We start from the raw sequence: 24162 nt of genomic DNA on the forward strand, positions 1-24162 counted from the left end.
CTTCCAAAAATGGGCTGTGTACTTCATACTGCCACACCCTATGGCATTGCTGATCAGATACCCTAAAACTAGCGCCCACTTTTTAATGCGTTTGTGAATCCTGTAATATGCCTAAGTTTCTACATGCCTGTACCATCGGCTATGACAAGACCTTCAGACACAGTTTGACATGCCCCAAACTGAGGGTGCCAGCTGTGGAGACCCATACAAATGAAGCTCCTGTAACTTCGGACTCTGGTGCCCATCAATCTCATCGCTTCATAGCAGAAACACCAGTCCAGGACTTCTGTGTCTTGCCCTGCCACCATCACTCCTGAGGTGTCCCAGCTCCCCTGCCTGCCCTGACTCTGCAAATTGATGTGATGCTGTAGGTGCCTGTAGAGTACTGTCAGCTTTAGGAGGCAGCAGATGGGTTTGAGGAAATTTAATCATAACTCAGTCCTCTTCTTAGCACAGATAGTTAAAATCTCTCGATGCTGTTCAGCTGGTCAAGCTTGTTACCAAAAGGTCAAGTGATTAAAACCAAGTCAATGGTACTAACCCATGCGTGTTAGAAACACAGAGGTAACAGCAGTGCAGGGTTATGGAATTTCCATTCACTAAAGCTGGCTTACCCCCAGCCACCGCAGCCTAAGCAAAGCTGGGATCCCATGCTACGAATACTACTAGTTCTGTGGCTAATGGATTTTCTGGCCAAAATCACTCCTGTGCACATCCTGAATTTTCAGTCAACATCTATGGGTTTAATAGACTGTGAACCTCATTGACAACTCTGCTGAAAACTCCAGTAGAAGAACAAGTTCCACCCTCTCTCCTCTACGCCTGCCCGCTGCACAAGGCAAAAAAGGTAAAATTGCAGTCAGAAGCTCAAATCTTTCCAGAAATTAATTGGTGCAAAAATGTCAGGTGCCCATCAGATCTTTTGCTGAACTTTTGGCCAATTTAACCCTGATTTTTAAAAAAATGCACTGTATCTGTGTCAGATTTTAGACTAGCAAACAAAAAGCAATATTTAAAGTAGTATTTTAAGTATTGATATGTTCAGAAAGTGGCATCTTCTTTCCTTCAGTGAGCAATGGGGAAGAGAAATAAAAATCTTAGCAGCAGCAGCAGCACTATTCAAATACAGTACAGTGAAGCTTATCAAATCAGTGACATCCTTACAGCTATAGAGAAAAATATTGGCAAACTATCACAAGGTGCATGAGCTATAAAACAGGATGTGCTGGTGTACTAAACCTTGACAAATGGGCAGATTATCCCATGTTCCATCGTCTTGACATATTGAAACCATGTTGTCTAAGTCAGGGTAACGGATCTGGAATCCTTCATGACAGCTGATTATTAACTTATCGCCAGTCCTGTATGTCTTGTTATGAATCTCTGCATCTTCAACATGTGGAACAAGGCAATCTGTGACTTCATGAAAAAAAAAATAGGAACTTCATTAAAAAATCATGACTAGCTACTCAATAATCAAGCTCTTAAGCAAAAGTTATCAGTTAAAGTAAGTGGTCTGCCTTAACTGCTTGGAAAATACATGCATTTCAGTAAATACGTCCTTTCCCTAGTTACAAAGTCTATAGCACTGTAGTAGAAGCTGACATGCTGCAATAATGGATCACTCCCCCAGACTTTTTAAACAAACAAAATTAAGAGCATTTAGGAAGACTTTTACATTTTGTCCTTCCATTCAGCATTTGTGCAAATTACACCACAAAGTCTGACTATCCTGAAGTCTCAACGAAGGCAGATTCTTTGACAGCACTAAGGACAGGACGAAAGAAAAGATAAAATACAGACACGGCATGAGGAACACAGAAAAACTGCTGTTTTGGCAGAGAGACAGATGAAAATCTGGTACATTTACAAGGGTTTATCCAGCTCCATTCTACAGAGTTCATTATGACAATGTCTTCACTTTAATCTCATTGATTCTGTTTTAAATCAGATAATTTTATGTGCCTGAATTCATATGCCTTCAGAAGCCACGATTTTTAAGGCTCTGAGCAGCATCTCAAGTGCTGGTAGAAGACTCTCAGCAAGGGAAATAAGTGCAAACCTCTAGTGATGTACAGGAATGTACCTGCCTGCGATACGTGTATCCGACAGTCTTATATTTCACTATATATACCAGTGCCAAAGACAACGAAGTACAAAATAAAACCCAGGAGTCTAAAAAAATGAAAGGTGGTGTGGGAAGTGGAAGGAAAGGGTGAGGCAGGGTAAAAACCCCTCTTCTAATGCTGAATAATGAAGAGAGAAGCCAAGAGGATATAAAGGGATAGTCCAGGTGACTCAGAGTTCATCGTCCTCATAAATACAAAGTGAGATTAAACAGAAGAGAGAAAAAGACTAAATATAAGGAAAATATAATCAAAATTATAATGTGTTTGTCTGCCAGCGAGCAATCCATGAGAGAGATAGTGATAGAAACTTCCAGGCATCAAAACCCATGAAGTGTTTCAAATAAAAGCAAGACAGTAAAAATATTAGCCTGTTTTATGCTGGCTTTTTTGTTTTTTCCCCAACACTTGTGGTAACAAGACACAATTGTCTTCATTTAGGAATGCAATATTTATAAAAAAAGCTTCAGAAGTCCTTTGAGACTTGCATGAAACAGAAAGATTCTGCCATTTTCATCGGTAATTCTCACTAAAGATGAAGAGGTAACTCTAAATTTGTATTTAGCAATTAATTGTGAGCATCCACGAAACAAAGCGAAAACAACAGCTTGCTTGTTTGCTTCAAAGCGCAACTAGAAGCAAGATAAACTGTCATTTAGCACAGCACACGCAAACTACTAAGAGAAAATGTATTTCATAATGTATTTATTTATTTAGGCAAACTAGGGGATCTATTATTCTGAAAACCCATCACTACATTTCACTAATATGAAGTGGAAGAGTGTGCTTCCCCAGCTAAAACAAATTTTCCTTTGTACCTTCCTGTTACAGGGATGTTTTCTAAAATACATTGTACTTAGTTAACTTTTTTATGGGGCCTGGACATATTATTAGTCAAAAATTCTCCCATTTCACTTGTTACTGTGAGCTCCTTGGCTGCTGCTGCAGGTACCTCCTGCTGCCTGTACCAGGAAGGGCTGGCAGTCTGCCAGGTGCTCTGAGAACCTGCACCAAGAACTTCTATTAGAATTTATTCATTTATTAATGCGCAAGTCTGGGAGGATGCATACGCTAACAGAAGGATATAAAATGCACTGTGATGAGGGTGCAGCCATCACCTTTGAAGACTGCACAATTTTCTCCCTCTCTCTGGCAAGTTAATCACAGAATCATGGAATCAGGGAACAGTTTGGGTTGGAATGGACCTTCAAAGCCCATCTAGTCCAACGCCCCTGCAATGAGCAGGGACATCTTCAACCAGATCAGGTTGCTCAGAGCCCCGTCCAGCCTGGCCTGGAATGTCTCCAGGGATGGGGCATCCACCGCCTCTCTGGGCAACCTGGGCCAGTGTTTCACCACCTGCATTGTAAAACATTTCTTCCTCATGTCTAGCCTGAATCTCTCCTCCTTTAGTTTAAAACCATTACTCCTCGTCCTGTCGCAACAGGCCCTGCTAAAAACTCTGTCCCCATCTTTCTTACAGGCCCCTTTTAAGTATCAGCAGAGAATGCTCTGTAAGAGCAGTCTGATGCTAAGCCCTCAATGCTGTCACGAAGAGGCTGCCCTGGGCACCCCCAAGGATGGGATGAGATAGGTGGGGGACCCTGCTCTGTTGCCACACAGGAGGAGGTCGGAGATTGATGTCAGAAGATATCAATGAACAGCTCACTTTCTTGGCGTAACAGCTTTCTGTTGCTATACAAACAAAAGAGGTGTGTATACACAGACTACAGTAAAATATGAGATTTCACTTTCGAAGCGGGGCAAATTGATTCTGTAACAATGCTCTATTACAGTGACTTCATCCCCATTATTCCAAGTAACAGCCATAGATCGAATCACTTTAATCGGCTCGATGTTGGCATGGAACAGCGATAAGTTGCTGACTGCACCATCCTTCGCCCACGACATCCTGGCTGACGTTGATAACAGGTCTGTCACAAGCCCCGGCTAAACATGAGACCAGTGGGCCACAGTATTACAGCTCTTTTTCCTCATGCCTTGTAAGCAAATGCGTTCCTGCTGGCTGAATTTGTATTGTTTAGGAATTAGCCAGGCATAAATTGAAGTAGCCACCTCTCCTTTAATAACTGGATTAGGTGATACAAATTCTGCTTGGAAAAGCTGAGAATAAGTGACTGACTTTTAAAATATCCTGTCCTAGAAAATAAACCGCTTTATTCGAAGGACTTTTCAGCAAATCCCTGGAAGCTGCTAAACCATTCAAGGGAATACATGGTCTTTAACCAGCATCAAACAGCAATGGCTGTGACTTATGCTCCTCTCTGGCAGTTTTACACAAGCTGCTGATATCTACAGTGGATCAGCCAAAAGAATGCCCAAGTTAGGAACACATATCTTATCTTGCAGAGGCACAAAGAGGTGGGGTGCAGCCAGATGCAAGAGCTCATGTTGACGTAACTTTCAAGTAGATGCAGCTTTGTACATTAGGAGCTCTTTGCTTTAGCAAGCCACATCTCCCTCCATCACAGGAGGATTTTTTTTTTGGTCTGAAGAGTAGAATTTGTTGAACATTATAGTCATAGTGCTTTAGTTTATGCATATGTAAATCATGCATCATCTCTCAGAACTGTTTTTTCCAGCCCATGGGGAAGGAGGACCATCCTCCCTCCTCACAAGAGCAGCTGCACCATAAAGGCAATGCAGAAGAAAGGCATGACCTGGACACTATGGAGATAGCCACAGCATCCATGGGTACCAGCTGGCTTGGCATGGCTTCTGTCTATGCAGGTGAACTCTTACCCTCCAAAAATTGTCCCGGGTCCATGCTAATCCACAGGGTGCTTGCAGGAATTGCTTGGGAAGCACTGCTTGACCTTGGCCAAAACCCTGTCAGGGACCCTTCTAACACTGTAACAGTATATGCAGTTGCACAGCTGTGCCCTGGCCCGTGCTCTGCCACTGTTTTGTGTACTAATCTATATGTAAAGTCAAATGCAGAGGTTCAGTGCTCCTATGTATCTCACTGTGGAGCGGTCTCTGAATTAGTCTTGACCACATCTAGCCACAACACTGACAGGCTGGAACGGAGAGCAACAGGGAGGAAGGATGAGAGGAACATCATAAAGGATGGGTTGGATGCTGGGACAACTCAAATGCACCCTGTCCTTTTAAAAGTAAACATTGAAGATCAATATTGTCTGTTTTGTGGTTTGGTTTTTTTTGTTTGGTTGGGGGTTTTTTTGTTTGTTTTTGTTTGGTTGGTTTTTTTGTTTGGTTTTTTTGGTGGTTTTGGGGGGTTTTTTTAGTAGTGTTAAATCCATAGTACTGTGTTAGTACAGTAGTTCTGTGGATGATAAACACGGTATTTCAGCACCTACTAAATAACACCTTCCCTTTATTGTCTTTGCTTGTATTACAAGAGTGCACAGAGGCTTCGCCTGAGATCTGTGGCCATTGTGCTAAGCACAGGTTACAATCATTGTATAGTGCTTGCAACCAGGCTTAAGAATCAGCAAACACTGGGCAAGACAGACAAGAGATGGAGAAATAAAAATATTTCAGTTGTCTCTCAGATCCAGCGACAAAGAGAAATGAGCATTAAATGTCATACAGGAAAACTGTAGCCAAATGATGCTCTAGTCCACTACTTTTATGGCAGGTTTATCATCCCTGTCAGTGGGAGGATGAGACACTGAGGACATCTCACAGGCATCTGCTTGCAGAAGCACTGGAAGAGAAGGGGACAGCTCTTTGCTTGGTTGCCAGCCTCATGTAGACTGTAAATTTAGATTAAATCTCAGAGGGAAGAGGTCACATTTGTTCCACGTAGGGCAACAGTCTCAGCAGCCACATTATCACAGTGGAAGAAGATTAGATTAAAGTTTGAACAACATGACATATTGTTCTTAAACACTAAATACAAAATTCCTACCTTAGAGCTTTGGTATTTATGTGCACAACCTTATTAGAATTGATGGAAGTGACAGTCACAACACGGAGTAGATCAACAGGAGAACATAACTCTAAGCACACGGATTTTTGACGGGGCATTTATTGGGCACCCAGTCATGCAACTTCATTCTCATACTGACACTTAACATCTCCCGGCTCTTAATGAGAAATGACAGACCTATAAAACCAAATTGGTTGGATGAAGAGCTCCAGGCAAATGTATTAGTTTTAAAATCAATTACATTCTGAAACAGGTTGCTTTGCTTCCTTTAGTTAATAGCATTTGTTTGTGATTAGAGATCGTTCTAGTAAACACATAACTACAACTAAATATGCATAAGATATAGACATAAAATTATATATAACCATCCTTAGTTGAATCCAAACTTCTGAGATTAATTTAAAATGAACTACAGTATCAGCTGGCAATATCTAACATCCGCACATACTGTGATGAGAGGTATGTATAGCACACCACAGCACACATGGCAATCAGCCCCTGCCTTAAATGAGTAACTGCAACACAAAGTTTATTTCACCTTGTGATAGCTAACGATGAATGTCAAAACATTAACTTCTTACTTCTCCAGTAGTTGCTAAAAATTTCAGATTTCTTTTTATACATCATTACAGAATTTCTGCAATGAAGACTTTTATGTATGTTATTAGGCAGCTGAGAATTACAAACTGTTATAATTCCTCTTTAACTGCTCTCCAGATGTGCCACCTCCCTGCTGTGCCCATCTTGCATCATTCTTCTCCCAGTACACAAAAGGATCACTCTAAAAAGCACTTAAGCAAATGCTTAGGTCTCATGGATTGCCACTGAACCTTTGCTTAGTATTTGTTCTGAATCGATGCTTATATTGTGCTTTGGAAAGAAGAATTAATTCCATCTTCTATTTTTTTTTCCCATTGCTAAACCCTAGGATTGTTTTAATAATACCTGAGGTATTATTCTACCATTAACCAGGAAAGTAATTAAGCACTTGCTTCACTGAATCCTAAATCAGGTTTCTGCTCTTCAGTCCAAATAATTTTGAGCACAGAACTTTAACAAGACTAATCACATAATTACAGTTATGCTCAAGCTTAAGTGCTTTGCTTGATCAGAGCATTGGCTTGCAATCTTTTTTAAGTGTTCTGTGCTGCAAAGTAATGATTATCTCTTAAGCAACTGTTGTCACATCATCCATCACATCCTCATCTTCCAATTTCTTCCTTTTTTGAAAACACCTGGCTTGAGCGTTGATCACACTGACATCAGTGGCAGTTCTGCTGTTGATGGCACCGTGATCAGAAGCTTCTCCACAGATGTCCACTGGACTGGGTGGTCTGGGAAGAGGCTTGAATATTCAATAAAACATGCTAATGCTTATTTTAACAACTGCAGTGGATGACAGAGGTACTATTTCAAAGATGCGCATCAAAATTCCTAGAAGTTACCTGCAATGGTAGATTTTTCCAAGCATTACAGCTTTTTCTAGTAGTCTGAATACCCAGTTTAGACATATTCTGCTGTCACTCTACATGTATTTTTTCTTAAATAGCCATGAGGTGAGAGACAAGGGTGTTTACAAAAGGTGGCTGTAATGGGAATGGGCATGAATTTCATACATACATTATTTTCCAAGGCATCAGGTTGTTTCTTTGACGTTGCCCCATGCCACCATTATGACCAGATGTTATTGGCCCCAATTGCCTTTACGTTCTGCACATCAGCTGTCGTCTCAGTGCATACCCTGAGACAGCTCCAATCTCTCATGCACCCCTTTCACACAGACCATTGTTTAGGCTTGTGTCCTTCACGTGTGTCTCCTGAGCATGGTCCTCCCAGACCCTGCTTGCTCCTGTTGTGGCACATCCCTTCATGCAGCCCTGTCCTGGCACAGAAATCTCATACCCACCCACCCATCAGCATGAACAAGTACTTGCAGTTTTTATACATGCTGAGTGATGCGTGATCCTATGTAGGAAATGTGGTTATTAGCCCATAAGTCTTCATTTACTTTTGAATGAAGTCCATATATCTATCTGACTTTAAATGACAGAAGGCATCCTGAAACAGACTTTATCTTGCTCCACCTTGAAGACAATGAGGCCATGGCTAATGACTTCAGTAGAGAAACCACAACACTAAAATGTATGCACTTGATTTAACTAACGCTTTTCATGTCTGTTGATTTTAATAGCTCTGTTGACAAAAAATAAATCAACAAAAATAACAAGTTATATCTATAATATACTTAGTGAAATAAATTGTTTGTGCTGCTATGTGCTATTCTGGCCAAAATTTACACTTATGACATTCAAATTAATCCTGCCTCTGTCTAACTCCTAGAAGAAGAAAGTAATTTAACATCCTAATTATTTAAAACCAAATATAATTTCAAAAATGCAATATGATAAAAATAAATTGGTTTATGCTATAATAGTTGAATTATCTCAAAGTAAACTTCTACTGTGACCTTAAACTTCTGCAGTCCATGTGTGTTTGATTTTACTACTTGAATCACACATACATCATAAAATGTAGTCATTTAAAACTGCTGATTAGCAGGAACGGTAGTACTGGAAATTACTTATATTTTCCCAGTAAAATATTGCATAAAGGATTATTAAGTGGGTAGCTTTAATGAATAGTTACAAACAGTTTACTTATACTGGAGGATGTTTTCTCTCTCTGCATCAATTTTTAACAAGCTAAAAGGAGAAATGTATTATCTTTTTTTCTTCAGATTTCTTTATGTCCCTTTCAACACATGCATGCACACACACAACCTCTCACGGTATAAATTTAACTGACAAATGGGGATTATGGATGGGATGGATGGGAAACTAAAACACGTATCAGATAAGACACAGTAAAACGGACTCCAGTCTTTTGTCCTGAGACACACGGACATGGTACATGGACAACTGAGAAGAACTGACGCTGGTGAAATGCTTTAAGAAAACTGACTTACCTTCTTGTAGGCACACAGGTTTATCACTGGGTTTCCAGCTCAGGGAGCCATTAAAGTGTCTCACACAAAGTTTTTTTGAAGTACCATTAAGCCTGTATCCTTCTTGGCAATGGAACCGGACTACCACGCTTTCAAAGAAAACACCTGCGCTGGGTGTCTTGTATCCATGTTCAGGAGCTCCAGGATCAGCACAAGCATGTAGGTCATCAAACCCTGTGTCAGGCAAAGAAACAATCAAACTGTGTTCACTTACTCCACATGCAGCTGTAGCTGCGCTTTTTCTACTTTTTTCCATTTGATGTTTAATCTGCATGGGGGGCTCATATCTTCCATTACTGACCGCTAGCAAGCCAGGGGAGGTTTAGGCTGGACATTAGGAAAAGGCTCTTCCCCCAGAGGGTGCTGGAGCACTGGAACAGGCTCCCCAGGCAGGTGTCACGGCCCCAAGCCTGACAGTGTTCAAGAAGAGACTGGACAACACCCTCAGACACATGGTGTGAACTGTGGGGTTGTCATGTGCAGGGACAGGAGTTGGACTCGATGATACTTGTGGGTCCCTTCCAACTCAGGACGTTCTATGATCCTATGATACTTGGTAATGGGTACTCCAGACTCAGGAGAGGAGCAACCTCCAGCTACAGCAGAAATACTCCGGTGACAGAAATATTCCTGTTGTGTTGTGCAGCTACTGAGGAAGCAAAATCAACCACACTCCTCAGCAGCTGACCTGGAAAAAAGATAAAGCACTTGACCCAGCCTACCAGTGGGGATTGCACAGTAATGTGTCTGTAATTACTCTTGGGAACTATGGGATTTTGGAGGTCTAGTACAGTCACTGGAAAGAATAATAGTGTGTCAGAAGCAGAGAGGAAGAGGAAATAAAGAAAAGAGTATGAAAACTAACTGCTATCCAAAGGCATAGTAACTAAAACAGAGGATGAGCTGCTAGGTACAGGGAGATTTTGAGCTGGGAGGGAGCTCTATCATAGGGAAAAAGGACACTGTAATGTTGGATGTAAGTGATCCCCCTATCACCTTGGCTTGGTGGTGCTACCGAATTCTTAAAATACTGTTATGGGAGCTCTGTATTACTGCACTGATACCAGAAAGGAGTTTGTAAAGCCCTTTACTTCCACAAAATTAACTGTAAAATAACAAACAAAAACCCAACAGTTGCAATCATAAAGTGTGACTGTGTATCACTTCATCAAACTCATTTCAATGACATTTGCATAAAATGAAACTTTTTTTACTGCAAAGCAACAAAGGTTTAGAGCAGCACTGAACAAGTACTGCACACTGAAAGAGCAAATAGCTTTGCAACAGGAACAGCGGGGGGGCAATTAATGCCAGTGGGAGGGATGCCTGGAAATTTGAAAATCATTGCACTGTAACTTTAATATTTTGATTTAAAAGAACAGTATCAGGGAGCTACTTCCTGCATTATAAGGATGAAGTGCCTCCATGGTACAGTCAGAGTGAAGGATGATATTACAGTAGAAGACTTTTAAAAATAAATCCCTGTTTCCCAAGGCCAAGTCATTCCCTCCGCCAAAGGGCTCGGTGTGACGGTGTGGCAGCCAAATGGAAAGCACTGAAGGTGATAAAGGGCTCTAGCACTTGAACACTTAATTTCTCCCTTCAGCCCCCTGGCTGAAGGCTGTTAGTGCAGAACACAAGAAGCACATGCCGAGCAACTGTGTTGTACGTCTGACTAGCTGCTCCTGCTCGCAGAGGCAGGGCACAGCGCTGGGTCACCAGAGGGGTTTGCATCTTCCCGACTCTATCCACGGCTGATTTTATGTGAGTCTGGATCACTGCGCTGAACTCCCCAACCAGGCTACAATTTCCAGAAGGTGACCTGATGGCCAGAACTCAGCCCAAATACCTACGTGCCATGCCATGGTGAGACCCCACCTGGAGTCCTGCATCCAGCTCTGGAGCCCTCAGTACAGGAAAGACATGGACCTGTTGGAGAGGGGCCAGAGGAGCCACAGAAATGATCAGAGGGCTGGAACAGCTCTGCTGTGGGGACAGGCTGAGAGAGTTGGGGCTGTTCAGGGAAGAGAAGGCTCTGGACAGAACTTATTACAGCCTTTCAGTACTTAAAAGGGGCTTATAAGAAAGATGGGGACAGACTTCTCAGCAGGGCCTGTTGTGATAGGACAAGGAGTAATGGTTTTCAACTGAAGGAGAGGAGGTTCAGACTAGACATGAGGAAGAAATTTTTTACAATGAGGATGGCAAATACCGAAGCAGGTTGCCCAGAGAGGTGGTAGATGCCCTGTCCCTGGAGACATTCCAGGCCAGGCTGGACGGGGCTCTGAGCAACCTGATCTGGTTGAAGATGTCCCTGCTCATTGCAGGGGCGTCGGACTAGATGGGCTTTGAAGGTCCCTTCCAACCCAAACTATTCTGTGAGTCTATGTGTGCTGGAAAGAGCCATCACCTACAGCCGCACTCTGCACCTCTGCAGTGCCCCAATAGCCAGCGCTCTTCACCTACAGAGATTTCACTTTTAACAGTTTCTGCTTTCTTTGCGGAAGCAGCACAAGAACAGCAGAGCAGCTGCTCTTAGGTGGTTTTACTCCTCCAGCCAGTGAAGTTTATCACGAGAAGCGAAGGGTCAGTGCAGTAGCCAAGTCAAAACAATCAAAATCTCTGAACTTCACATCCCTCATCTGCCGCATGGCTGAAGATCTCCAGTGCAAATTGCCCAAGACCCTCTGTTATTTGCTAATATGACAAACAAAGAGAAACACAGCATTATGTTCATGGGAATACATACTGTAGGCAATACTTAATAATAGAGGAGGGCTGTCCATTTTTACTGGAGATTAAAAAGAAGCTTCTTACGCTTCAGGCACCAAACTCACATCCTTCAATAAAGTCAGTGATGATCCTAATTATTTTCCACTAAACCAAGGGATAACATGACATTTAGCTCAATTTTGTTACTTGGGTAATCTCAGAGTTTGCAGTCAGGCAAGGAATATCATAACCCACCTTGAAATATGTGTCCTTTCTTATTAGCTGCATCGGGGAAATGTACACAACTGCCTAATACTGTGACTCTGCAATAACAAAACAAAACAAAACAAAAAAGGTGCCGAGGTCACATAAAATTTGCCAGGTAAAAAAATGAGCCCAGCTATTTTCTCAGTTTTCATTAAGTCAAATATGCAAAGTTAGAGATTTTGGGACTATCAGCACAAAACTCAATATAGAAGGCAAGAATGTCTTTCTCCCTGGTGCAGCCTTATTCAGTGACCATGCTGCCACTTTTCTGGTGACCTTTGACAAGCAAAGATTTTCATTCCTCCTAGGAATCATTTTGCAGCAGGTTGATCTCTTAGGTTATTTTCTTGAGCACAGTTTGTGAGCAGACAAATCTATCCCCAAGAGGAATTCCCAAGAAGGAACTGGAACATGAATAGAAAAATTGAATTATGTACTCCCTAGTTTCTACAAAGCCAGCAGCCAGCTGTTATTCAGCTACTGAATAAGAGATGACACATAGAATCAGCACAGGACCGCTGCTTCTGTGCAGCATTTCCACTGCTTGTTCCTGAAGCAAGGAAGAAGGAAAAAGCCTCAGAGAATAGCCAGTTCGGTGGATTACACAAAATATGGCAAGTTCTCATGCTAAGACCATAAAGGCAAAGCAAACAAAATCCCAGCCCCATCTTTTCTCCACCTATATCGACAGTAGGCTTGACCCAAATCTTGGCCGCGCTACAATCAGTGGAAGTTACTTCCATGGCGATCTTCTTTGTGAAGATGTGCGTGATCCAGGCGCCAAGCAGTGAAGCCGGTGCTGGCCGCCTTTTCCTGCAATTTGCCTGAGGAGGAGGTGAGGACCTGAGGGAGGAACACCGATGCTGGCATCTCCTGGTACTCTGAGGGTACCACAGGCGTTTTGAAGGGGCCACTACAACCTAGAGAAGCCAAGAACTGCCCTAATTTTCACCAAGGTTGCTCCTCTCTTGCACGAGAGGTGTGTTGAGTATTTGACAGCTTAGTCAGCTGAGAGCTAAGTCCATCAGTCATCTCCAATTTAAGTATGAAACTTCCAGGACAATATTCAAGAACAACAATGCTGAAACAACCCTGAGAATTGCCATCTTCCAGTTGTCCTTAATGAGATAAGACTTGGACCTTTACATAATAATCCTTTTCATATCATCTCACCTAGTTAAGTTCCACCCTATCCTGTTAAAAATGAGTAAATGCATATCTTCAGTGAAATACAGCTTGGTATATTAAGTCTTTTATTCCCATGATCTTTAGTTTCTTTCCTTTTTCAAAGCTATGCTTTTAAGAGCAGCTACTCAAAGTTACAATATAGTATTTTTATAATGGTAGGAGTAATCCCTTGTTATAGACAGGACATCTTTTGCTTTTGTCCCTTTAGAACCTGATTAAACCAGCCAAAATAGTTTTCAGCCTAAGTCATAAGATAAGTCTTCAGAAAGAACCACAAAAGTTACATAAATGGGAAAGCAAATCACTTGATTATAACAGAAAGGTGTTATCCTGCAGGAAAAAATATATCAAATAAGATTTAAAAACTACTTAGAACTACAATGGATTCTATTTCTTTATAAATCCTCCAATTATTCTTTGGGGAGGAAACGAATGAAATTTTACTTTGACTTCTGCACTTTTTCTCATGGTTACAGAGGGAAGAGGCACCTACTAGTAAAAATTATACAACACACTTGTCCTATAAAGCAGTAAATTTTCATGTTACCTATAACAGCAAAAAATCAGTAAGGTCAGCAGCCATCATCATAACACTGCATCACTAGAACAACTTTACGGGATGCTACTGTAAGGCTTTAAATCCCCAAAGTAAAACTGCAAAATTAGTGCTGAAATGGACTATTTCAGTAATCAGAACAACTTAATATTCAATCTGCCTTGAAGTTTCATGGTACCTCTAAGGGATGTTGTATAAATGAGCAATAACACCTTCTGGCAAGAGTCTGGTCATCGTCACCAGTAACACATGCAGTTGATACAGAACATATTTCTACTTCTGGACCAACAGGAGGTCATCAGAAAATAGTAGCACTCTTAACCTGGATAAAACACAAGCATTTTATGTGGGTTCCTATTTTACTTAAACTACTTGTTATTGTCAGTCAGATAAAAATGATGTCAAATTAATCAGAAGACTGAAAAATAAGCAATGCCCTCCTTGGGGTGTAAAATGAACCATTATAATGCATCTGACTGGACTGTATTTCTAGCATTCTGCATTGTATGTTCTCAAACATATAATGATTAATCTTGTCCCTGATTAAAAGCTTGAAACTTCAGAAGCCAGGGCAAAATTACATATTTATGATCATAAGAAATGATGATAGCCACAGCTGAATTTCAGACACTCCTGAAAAAAACGGAGGAGGAGGAGGAATCCCTCAGCTTTTCACATCATTCTATTTCTCTGCACCTTTTTCTCACTTTCCTGTTTTGTTTTTCTTGTTTCCCCTCTTTCCTCACCTCTGTTCTTACAGCTCTCTGTAAATTCATGGTGCTGGCGAGGTGATTTGATGGACTTCTTTGCTTCTAAAACTGTTATATAGCATTTCACTGACAAACTGCTGATGCAAGTTAGGTCAGAAATGGCTGCACTCATTCCTGAACAGAGACATCACTCTCTTTCCAGTTTGTTACATACACACAGTGAAGGAAAAGTGACATATAATGTGTAATAATATTAAAGACATAGCGAATTTTCAGCATTTGTCTTCAGTACGATGCAGAATGGGCTTCTGGTACAGCAACACCTGTATTTGGGTTCACTAAATCAGCAAGTCTTTTCTCTCTCAGTCGGTGGTAGGCAGAGGCTTTGCAGCTTGTGGCAGGACCAGGCTGCCTGCACGCATATTTGACAAGGAGCCTGTAAACACTGCAGGAGCAGGTTATCTTAGGCCAGCTCTCAGTTAAAAGCTATACTAGGACTAAAGCAGAAGGGCCAGAAGCGCAAACATGCTGAGGGCTTGCTTGTCTCTTACAAAGGAAAAGTCATTTCGATCCCTTTAAGAGTTTCTGCCCTGTTTTTGCTGAAGCCACACATGCACCGCATTTTGTGCCATTGACTGTTCATGCTTCCTCACTGTTGATGATGTTAATTGAACTATCCACGTACCCCATAACAAGAAAAGGAAGGATGTGGTTCAGTTAGCATCTAGCCTTGGAAGTGAAGTGAAATGAAATTATAAACCTGTGATTTCATTAGTGAAACGCCTGCTAAAATCGAAACTCTCTTCGATCCCTTAAGGGTCACTAATGCTTAAGCTTCTCTGAGACTTCAGCAGCTTTGTAAAACCCTGCCCTGTTTAAGATGTGAATCGCAACCTCTTTTGCTATCCTTGCAAAACATACTCCCAACTCCCAGCGCTGTTGGACATCCCTCCTCACTCAGCTGAGCCTTCTCCAGGGCAGCCTAACAAGCCACTGGAAGAAAGAGAGAAGTTCGAATTACTTTGTAGGAGAAAGAAAAGAACAAATAAGACCTCCAGGGGGTGAGTACTTTGCTTAAGCCACAAGCAGATCTATAAGATAAAGAACACCATTAAGCTTCATTCTTCATATAACCCAAGAGTATCGTAGCAGAAAAAAATAAAATCAGAGTGTAATGCAGTTCATGATCACCAAAACCACCCATATGCAACAAAAAATGAACACGCAAGCCCTGCATGAAGGGCAACAGGCTCCAAGAGAGGCAACTGATCATTCAAAAGGCTGAAAGGTTGCCTCATTTGCAAGTCCCCATTTATCTTATTTTTCCATTTCGCACCCTCCCACCTGTGCTCTCCACCCTCCTTCATACCAATCCACCCAAGCCAACCCACCACCTGTCCTTGCACCCTCCTACTAAGACCTCCAGGCTTCCAAATCTTGCCCACCACCATGCTCACCACCTCTCCTCTTCCCAGCGTGTGCTTGGAAAGGAGCTGTCACTCACAGAGGCTCCTGAGAGCGATGGGTCAGCTCAACCTTGAAATCCCTACTCAGGCATGACAAGTCCCTGGGCATTTCTGTGCTAAATCGAACTGACATCTCCCTGGAAAGCCCAAGGATTGCTGCTTCTTCCAGAGAGGGCACAGGAGAGGGAATGCAAGGAGCTATAAGCAGGACAAAGCACATACCGGGGGGCAAAAAGAGTTCTCCAGGAGCCAGGCTGGAGCTACTTCTGCCTGGGAACCTCACCGGGAGAAAGGGGACAAAGCCGCAGTGTCAGCAGGGCAGTTCCAAGGGCCCTGCATAGATGATTGCAGATGTAACAACGGCATCTTTATTTCAGGTGTCATGCCTCCTATTAGTTACTCCAATTACCGTTCAACACTCAGGGATGATAGCACACCCCAGCTGGTGCTTGACCTGAATTTTCTACCCATGGAGGTGATCACCATTTTTAATTTTGAATGTGAACCTTGATACAGGATTCATTTATTGCCTTGACATTAGGCTAATGCAGGAGGCAAAACTGCTTAAGACTGCTGGGAAAGGAAGATGGTTTAGAATATAGTTAGCAGAGCACCTCAGCAAACCCACAGCAAAGTAAAAAAGAGATGCATTTGTTTCTTCTGGAAAATGAGTTTCTTCTAATTAACATCTTAAACAGCACAGGCCTGCCCCTTTAATCATATCTTCTCACAATTAATATAGCTATGCCATCTTTGTAAATAAGCCATTTCATTTATAATGCAAGAAGCACTTGTTGCTTCCAGCCTTTTGTAATCCAACAAGTCCGACTGCATAATTTATGAACCCTTATGAAATGTCATATGCTACTGCGTGATCCTCTGAACCTCCCGTCACTTAAATGAAAAACAAAGGGCAGAAAGTACATCCGCTGGTGGTTCTGCTGGCAGAGCTCAGCTCTTTTATGTTTTTATTACAGAAAGTTACCGTGGCTATCCTGAGGTATGATTTAGGGTGAATAAAAGCCAATTTACCACACCAGAAATCCCACGACCTCCTCCCAGTTCCTAAATATTTAAACTGGAAATACCGTTTTTGAACAAAGCCACTGAAAATTATAACACTTCCACACTGAGGCCTAAACTGAGGCCAGTTCCAATCCAGCATTAGGCAGAAAAAAACCTAAAAACCTGAAGCCAGAGTTTGTTTTGCCTTCTGCAAATATAAGGTGAATATTTTCTTCATTTCCATTTATTCAGCTAGTTTGGCTTAATGACTAGTCCTATTCAAGCTGCAAACTCTACCCGGAGTTCAAAACATATGAAATGATGTTTTTCTTTTCAGTTCTGTGAAAAAGAACCAGGTGAGAGGGAATGACTTCTTCCATTTTCTTGTTACAGACAATATTTCACAATTCTAAGCCAATTTTTAATACTAAGTGTGCTTAGATAAACTTATTTTAATGCCTATTTACTACACTTAAGGTAACTTTAATTACTTTTAAATGGTTATTCTTTAGAATGGTAGTTCCACGCTTATTATCTGAACCCTGAATATCTATGAATTCTAACTGCACAATACACAGTTTGAAATAGATGATGAGCTTTTGAAACAATCAAATAAAAAAAAATCAAAATACATATTTTACCATAATAGAAACAAGGATACAGTAAATGCACACTAAGCTCTATATACTTCAATAAATGGGCAAATACCTAACACATCGTCCTATTCATTATGCTGATTACGCACTGTAATAAAGATGATACTTGCCAACATACGCTTGTTGACTGGTGACCCATAAGAAACATCATAAGGAATATGTACAAATCCAAAACATATTACTGTATCACTTATGCCAAGATTTCTTTTTTTATGATTTAAATTGATATGTGAGCTCATTTAAATCAACCGATCTCACTTATATTTTCATCCTCATATGTAACATTTCATATATTATATGTCTAAGGATTTCATTAGGGTTGCAATATTGTTGATGTGGGAATCCAGCCTTAGATCACTAAACAGGATTAATAACAACATAGAAACTACTAATAAAAAAAGTGCCTAGTAAAATAAAACTATACTTCCATAATTTCAAGAATGTTATGGGCCTGCTGTGTTTTAAAAAGCAGTATCTAAGTAGTGTTGTTTATCAGTCCCATATTTTTAGCACTCTGGAAAAATTAATTACTGTTACTAAGAGTTAGCTTAAACATTTGTAGTCTAGACATGCATCCCTTAGGAAATACAGCAAAAAACATAAAAAATGAATAATGAGCTAGTTACTATAGTAATATTTCTTCTAGGCCGATAGCATATAATATTATTCATCATAGCAAATCCAAAGTAATGAAATGTCACACTGTTCAGCAGAGGTCCTTGTTTCTGTAAGATGCAGGAATCAAAGACTCAGAGGTATGAGTTGGGGGTTTGATATTTATGCTCTAATCGACTACAGACTTCCCTAGATAATGCTATATTTTTATTGCACGCAACAGTATGGTAATCCAACCATTTTTGCTTTTCAGCTGCAGTATAGAAATTGATCTTATGCTTTCCAAATAACAGGCAGAATTGGATACAGGGACAATCAGGATTAATGTGTGAGCATTATAATATTACACTTCTAAATAATGTGCTCTCTAGAGAAGACTGAGAGACAAGGGATTTTAAAAGCTGGTACATACTTAAAGCAGGAGAGCAGAGAGACATATTTTCCAGCTTTTGTGCTTGATTCCTTATCACAAATCCTCTGATGCTTCTGGATATTCTGACAGCTCATGCCCTACAGTGATTTTTCTCTATATGCACCTACCCATGAAACTGTGCCCTCCCCTCTTAGATGGGGGACCTCACTGCAGCCATCAATTTTTTATTCACCTTTTCCTCTCTGGATGTTTTGCTTGCTGGTACTTATTTAGTTAGCCTTGCAAAGCTGGGGCATTATTTTGCTGGTTGACTAGGTATTTTCCACATGACAACTGCAACTGTGCCTTTTATATTTGATTTGGATCACACCACAAAACACTTCTATGCAGGTAAAGCTTTTAGAAAGCAAGCAGATAATAGTAACTGGAAAAAAATACCCTGACTGATTTTAGTCCTAATCTGGACTCAAGGAGAACTTTTCATTTTCTTCTATATTGAAAAGTGGCTTTCCGTTCCTATATTTTGCTAGTACTGTTAGCATTAAGCACAGGTTTCAGTCTGTTTTTTCCCTTCATGAGAATGCATTCACTGACGAAAAATGAAACAATGTTGGCTTGTTATTTTCCAAAAATGAGACAAACCCGCAAAACTGTATAGAAAGGAAGCAGGAATCCAGTTGGGTACTGACAATTAACCGCTGTCATCATACCAAAATGCTTTTTACTTAAATTACTCATTTAAAATGCTCTGTCCTGTGAGTTATTATTTCCATACTGAAAAGACTGGAAAAATCAGTAGTAGGTTAAGATGATACAGAAGCATATTTCTTTTCCTTTTGTTTTGATTCATAATTGTGTTCAATTGAATACCTCAATACAGGGTGAAACCCCTAAAATTTGCTCTGTTTAAACAGCTGGTCAGGAGTGGGACTGTAACAGCAGAGAATCCAATTGCGGGGCTGTCTCCACTAAAACTCCTTTCACAGGTGCAGTCCTACCCAAGGACCCCCAATGGCTGGAATGTGATGGCAGCCTGTTCGCAGCATCAGAACAAGCAAATTAAGCAACAAAGTCACAGAAGAGCTAGCGAGCAAGATGGAAGCATTTATAATTAAAACATTGTGCCACTACAGAGCCATCATATTTAACGCCCTAAAAACGAAAAATCAAGCAAAATGTCTGTGACGAATTTCACCGGTGTGCTCTCAATTCTTGAAGCATCATCAAAAAATCATCAGCCTGTCAAGTCCCCTCTGGTCCAATATTTCCCCTTTCAACACAATCTGTTTCCTCTCTAGCCAGTTTCTGCAATTCTTCTATTAATCCAAATCTTCACATATACTTTCCCTGGTGGCAGTTTACCAAAGTCAAGATAGACAATATCTTCTGCATTACCCTTCCATGGGAAGCCAGCTGCTGTCTCAGGAGATTAACAGATTAGTCTGACACAATCTTTCTTTAATACATCTATGCTTTATTTTATATCATACTCCCAAGACCTTTAATCTCTCTACCTTAAAATACATCTAAAAGCTTGAGAATTATTGAAGTGAGAGAGAACCAAGTCCCTGATTGCCTAGATCATGGGGTTTTCTTTCTTTTTAAAAAAATTTTATTTCTTTAATCTGTGGGTATTAGAGGTAGTGTCTTAGGACACTACTGGAAGTCACTCCCTTTCAGTTATGGATATGGCAGTGAAGGAGGAGGAAAGAGGAGGAAGCTGAAGACAGAAGAGAAACTGAAGAAACTGGAGCAGGAACAGCAGGAGCAACTTGGCAAAGGTACAGAGATGGGATGTAGTGACATACAACCATGTTAGCCTGGAAGCTGACTGACAGCTGTTTGGATGGTGACATCACTAGAAGATAAGAGAGAAGGAGATGGGAATACAAGCAGCAGCCCAACAGGGTTCCCAGTAGGCTAAAATGGGGAGCTAGAGCGGGACAAGAGGGAAGAGACGGGGAAACCCCGAGTCACAGGCAGCAGGAGTGAGAGGATGGGCAGTGCCTGGAACAAGAACAGGGCATCAATGCCAGGAAGATGCCTGGCAGAACAATTTTGGAGGCTGGAAATACCCTATGAGAGCCTTCCCAAGGGTTAATGGCCTATCCTTTTGGAACAGAAGAACCTGATTTTTTTTTTTTTATTCTGCTGACACCTTTGAAAACAACCGACTCCATAATGTACTCTGCATTGATGACACTGAAGTTGAGACTGCCAGATGAAATCTAATACACTTTATATAATGTACACACACTGCTACTAGTCAGTTGAAAGACTGGGAGTTATGGCATTGATGTGCACAGATAATAGGTAATGCTGAGCTACCTGATGCTCAAAATATTTTCATAAAAGCCAATCTGAAAATCACGTATACTAGTTAAATTTAAAGACTATGGGCTTCTGTTCTTTAGAAAGTATTCATATCCCTTTCTGTCATGAAAATAGATTCTCATCATTTTGAAGGACTAGAGGAAGAATGAGCTGTTATTAAATTTTTCATGGTACTGTACATTGGTTAGCTGGGAGCTAGGAAAGGTTTAGAACTAGCAGAGAGATGGTTCTTTGTTCTTTTCAAGGGGTAAGAGTTTTAACCACATAAACAAGCAATATATTTTAAACTTATTTATGTTAACAGATTATTAATTTGAGGATTTCTGAGGCTTCTCTTTCCCCGGAGTGTTGAATTGTTCTTTTCAGAGCAACAGCTGCAGCAAACCTAGTTAAAATAAAAAGCAGGCGGTACACAGATCCATACATATACTTTGCAAGAAATAGGCAGCATACGCAGATTTATATGTGTGTCAGTCCCCTAGGATGTCATAATTGTGTTTGTTCTTTTAATAACATTAGGCTCCAGTGATCAGAATAAAAATTCTATGCTGAAGCTAATGCTTCATCCTTAGTTCACCTCACTACCCTGAATTGTATGGTAAGCAGACTTAAATAAATGCGGGAGTCTGGCTCTCTCCTCACACCGTAGACTCCAGCCACGCACATAATGGGTTGCCTGATTTAATTCAGGGTCTCTCTTTTCAAATCTTACTTTGTTTTTACAAAATATTTGGCTCAGCCATTTCTTTTTATAACTGGACAGATTTTCAAGCCTGCCTTCCAGTGTTAAGCAAATTGCAGTCTCCACTGATACAAGCAACACATCAAGCTTCCTGACTTGCAAGAACAGGTGGGTTATTTAGACAATTATGTTATTCCTAATTATTATATCTACACTTACCATCTACATCCTCTTTCTATAAATGTAGCCCAAAATACTGAGTTAGTTAAGTAGCTTATTAAGTAGGTATGGCCTTTCAATAGCTACTGTGATTACAGCATGCCAGTACTAATTTTATGATAATAAATGACTTTTTACTCCTATAACCAGACTCCAGATCACCCTATAATGAAGACAGGCACACATATTACTAGTTGACATGAGGGGCACTGAGATAAATAGAAGTAGGTCATAAACAGCACAGACTAATGGTATAGCCAAACTCCAGTCAGCCACTACCTTGTCCAATATTCCTTACTACATGACGGTTAAATATGAGCTGAACGTGCCTAAATATACTGCCACTTTCAGTTTCTGACCACGTTAGAAATATTTTTTTCATAATCTGACACCATCTTGAGCCTCATTTGAGACTAGAGGTGAACTGCTTTAGGAAGATCAGGTGATTCTTGCAGGCCTCACTGGATTAGGCAAGACCAATAGCCTTGTTTTGTTATGCACAAAATTCATGGGTATTTTTTGCCTCCAATAACTCAAAACCAGTTTCACGATAAAACTCTGAAACTGGCTGTTGATAATGCTGGTGTAAGAAGAACATTGATGTCATCTCTGCTCCAGTTCCCTGAGCATTATGCTATCTTTCCCCTTTGCTCTTCATCATTACCAGTTTAACTGTCCTCTCAAGAACAATAATGACCCTTTCTTCCCATATCTCCTTTACCCTCACCCAGCTTTCTTTCCTGACTCTCTTGGGTGCCACTTTCCAAAAACCTCTCTTAAAATCTTTTCCTTTCTGTCTTCCCATTATAACTGGCAGGAGTCATCCACCATGACTTGGCATATAGCGTTTGGTGCCAAAAAGGCCTTCCTAGAGCTGCCCCAAAGCCCACGTCTCCTCACTATTCCCACTAACATCTCTGCTCTTGTGTCAATCTCTGCCAGGACCCTGAGGGTATTGATAGGCTTTAATGGCACTGACTGGCCTCACCTGGGACCCCCACTGACACCCTCTGCCCATGGCCCAGGAGCTCCAGGTCGCCCAGGCCTGGGCACCCAGACCTTGCCTGGGTTATGCTGTAGTTGTGCCTGTCTCCGGCCCTGTCTCTGGCCTCATCTTCTGGGTGGACCTTGGATCCACGTTGTAGATCCATCTCCTGCTTCTCTGACTGGGTGGTCCCTGGACCTTGTTCATCCCCTGGCTGGGTCTGGAGCTGTTGATGGACCCCAGTACCAGCACCCAGCTCTGCTGAGACCCTGCGGAACTGCATCCTGACCAGTGAGGGCACAGCCGTGCTGGGGTCACCCTTGGCTCCTGGGTTGTCCTCCTCTGTGGAGCAGCCCCGCTCCCACTGCTCCCTGACATTCCAGCCAGCACACACATACCCCCATCTCCCTTCACTGCTTTCCTTTCCTTTCTTTGTGAAGTTCAAGGCCCTCATCCTGTTGTTCCTCACCATACGCCTCTGTTCTCTATTCTTTCTGTACCCTGCATTTCTTCTACATTCTCTCTGGGATATACTTTTTTAGCTGCTTTGTTTTTCTCTCGGACTTGAATTTATCTTTTTGTGACACCTCCCTATCCCCTCAATTCTCTCCATTCATGTCCTGTTTTCTTTTAAACTTCTTCTCAAAACCCCACTTATTTCATTTATCCTTCACCAGGCCCAGCTGCTTTCCACTTTGAGGGTTGTTCTCCATGAAGTCTTTGAGTTTAGGCTATAAAATCCAAAGACAAGAAAGCATCTTTCCACACTTGGTGGTCTCTTACATAGTCTGCCCTAACTGTGGCCTGAAAATGTTCATCTTTTAATTATTTTGTGTTCCTGAAAAAAAAGCCACAGGCACCTTCTGAAATTTCCTCATCTGTCATTAATTTTCTATGAATATGTTGCAATACCTAAAACCAGAGAGACTGCCATTGATCTGATCTGCCTTATTATTAAGAAATACTTGTTCCCAATATGAAAAGAAGTATCTCTGCTCCTGATTTCTGACTCAAGCCATTTCATAGCCCACATGCTGCTCAGCAAAGATGCATCAGTCATCACACATCAGGCAGGAGTGACCTCCACACGTAGTTACGAGTTCCCAGGCTGAGATGTTGTTATGCGGTGTGAAGCGTATAGCTTGACCTAAAGATCTTTCCCACTCAAAAAAACATGCCTGTCCACCATGCGTGTAGAACTACTGCTCTCCTAAAATGCAGTGTCTTGTGCCCCATCAGCGCCATGTTGAAACTAGGCATGGTTATAGGAAGGAGAACTTCAGATTGTTTTGATAAAGTTAAGATTAAATGAAAGGCTAAAGGACATATATACAACACTGTAAAGGAA

At 41.2% G+C, this 24162-nt stretch overlaps 1 protein-coding gene across 1 annotated transcript in view; it reads right to left on the minus strand.

Moving 5' to 3' along the window:
- SUSD4 (sushi domain containing 4) overlaps positions 1-23286 on the minus strand; it is a 44690-nt gene extending 21404 nt beyond the window's left edge. The window contains exons 1-3 of the mRNA XM_065631507.1: positions 22818-23286; positions 9008-9220; positions 1240-1419 (exon numbers count right to left, since the gene is read on the minus strand). Coding sequence (XP_065487579.1) covers positions 1240-1419; positions 9008-9220; positions 22818-23286 — 862 coding nt within the window. The remainder of the gene's footprint in view (positions 1-1239; positions 1420-9007; positions 9221-22817) is intronic.
- Positions 23287-24162: the final 876 nt, after the last annotated feature.

This window comes from Caloenas nicobarica, chromosome 3 (genome assembly GCF_036013445.1).
Source record: "Caloenas nicobarica isolate bCalNic1 chromosome 3, bCalNic1.hap1, whole genome shotgun sequence".
NCBI classification, from domain to species: domain Eukaryota; kingdom Metazoa; phylum Chordata; class Aves; order Columbiformes; family Columbidae; genus Caloenas; species Caloenas nicobarica.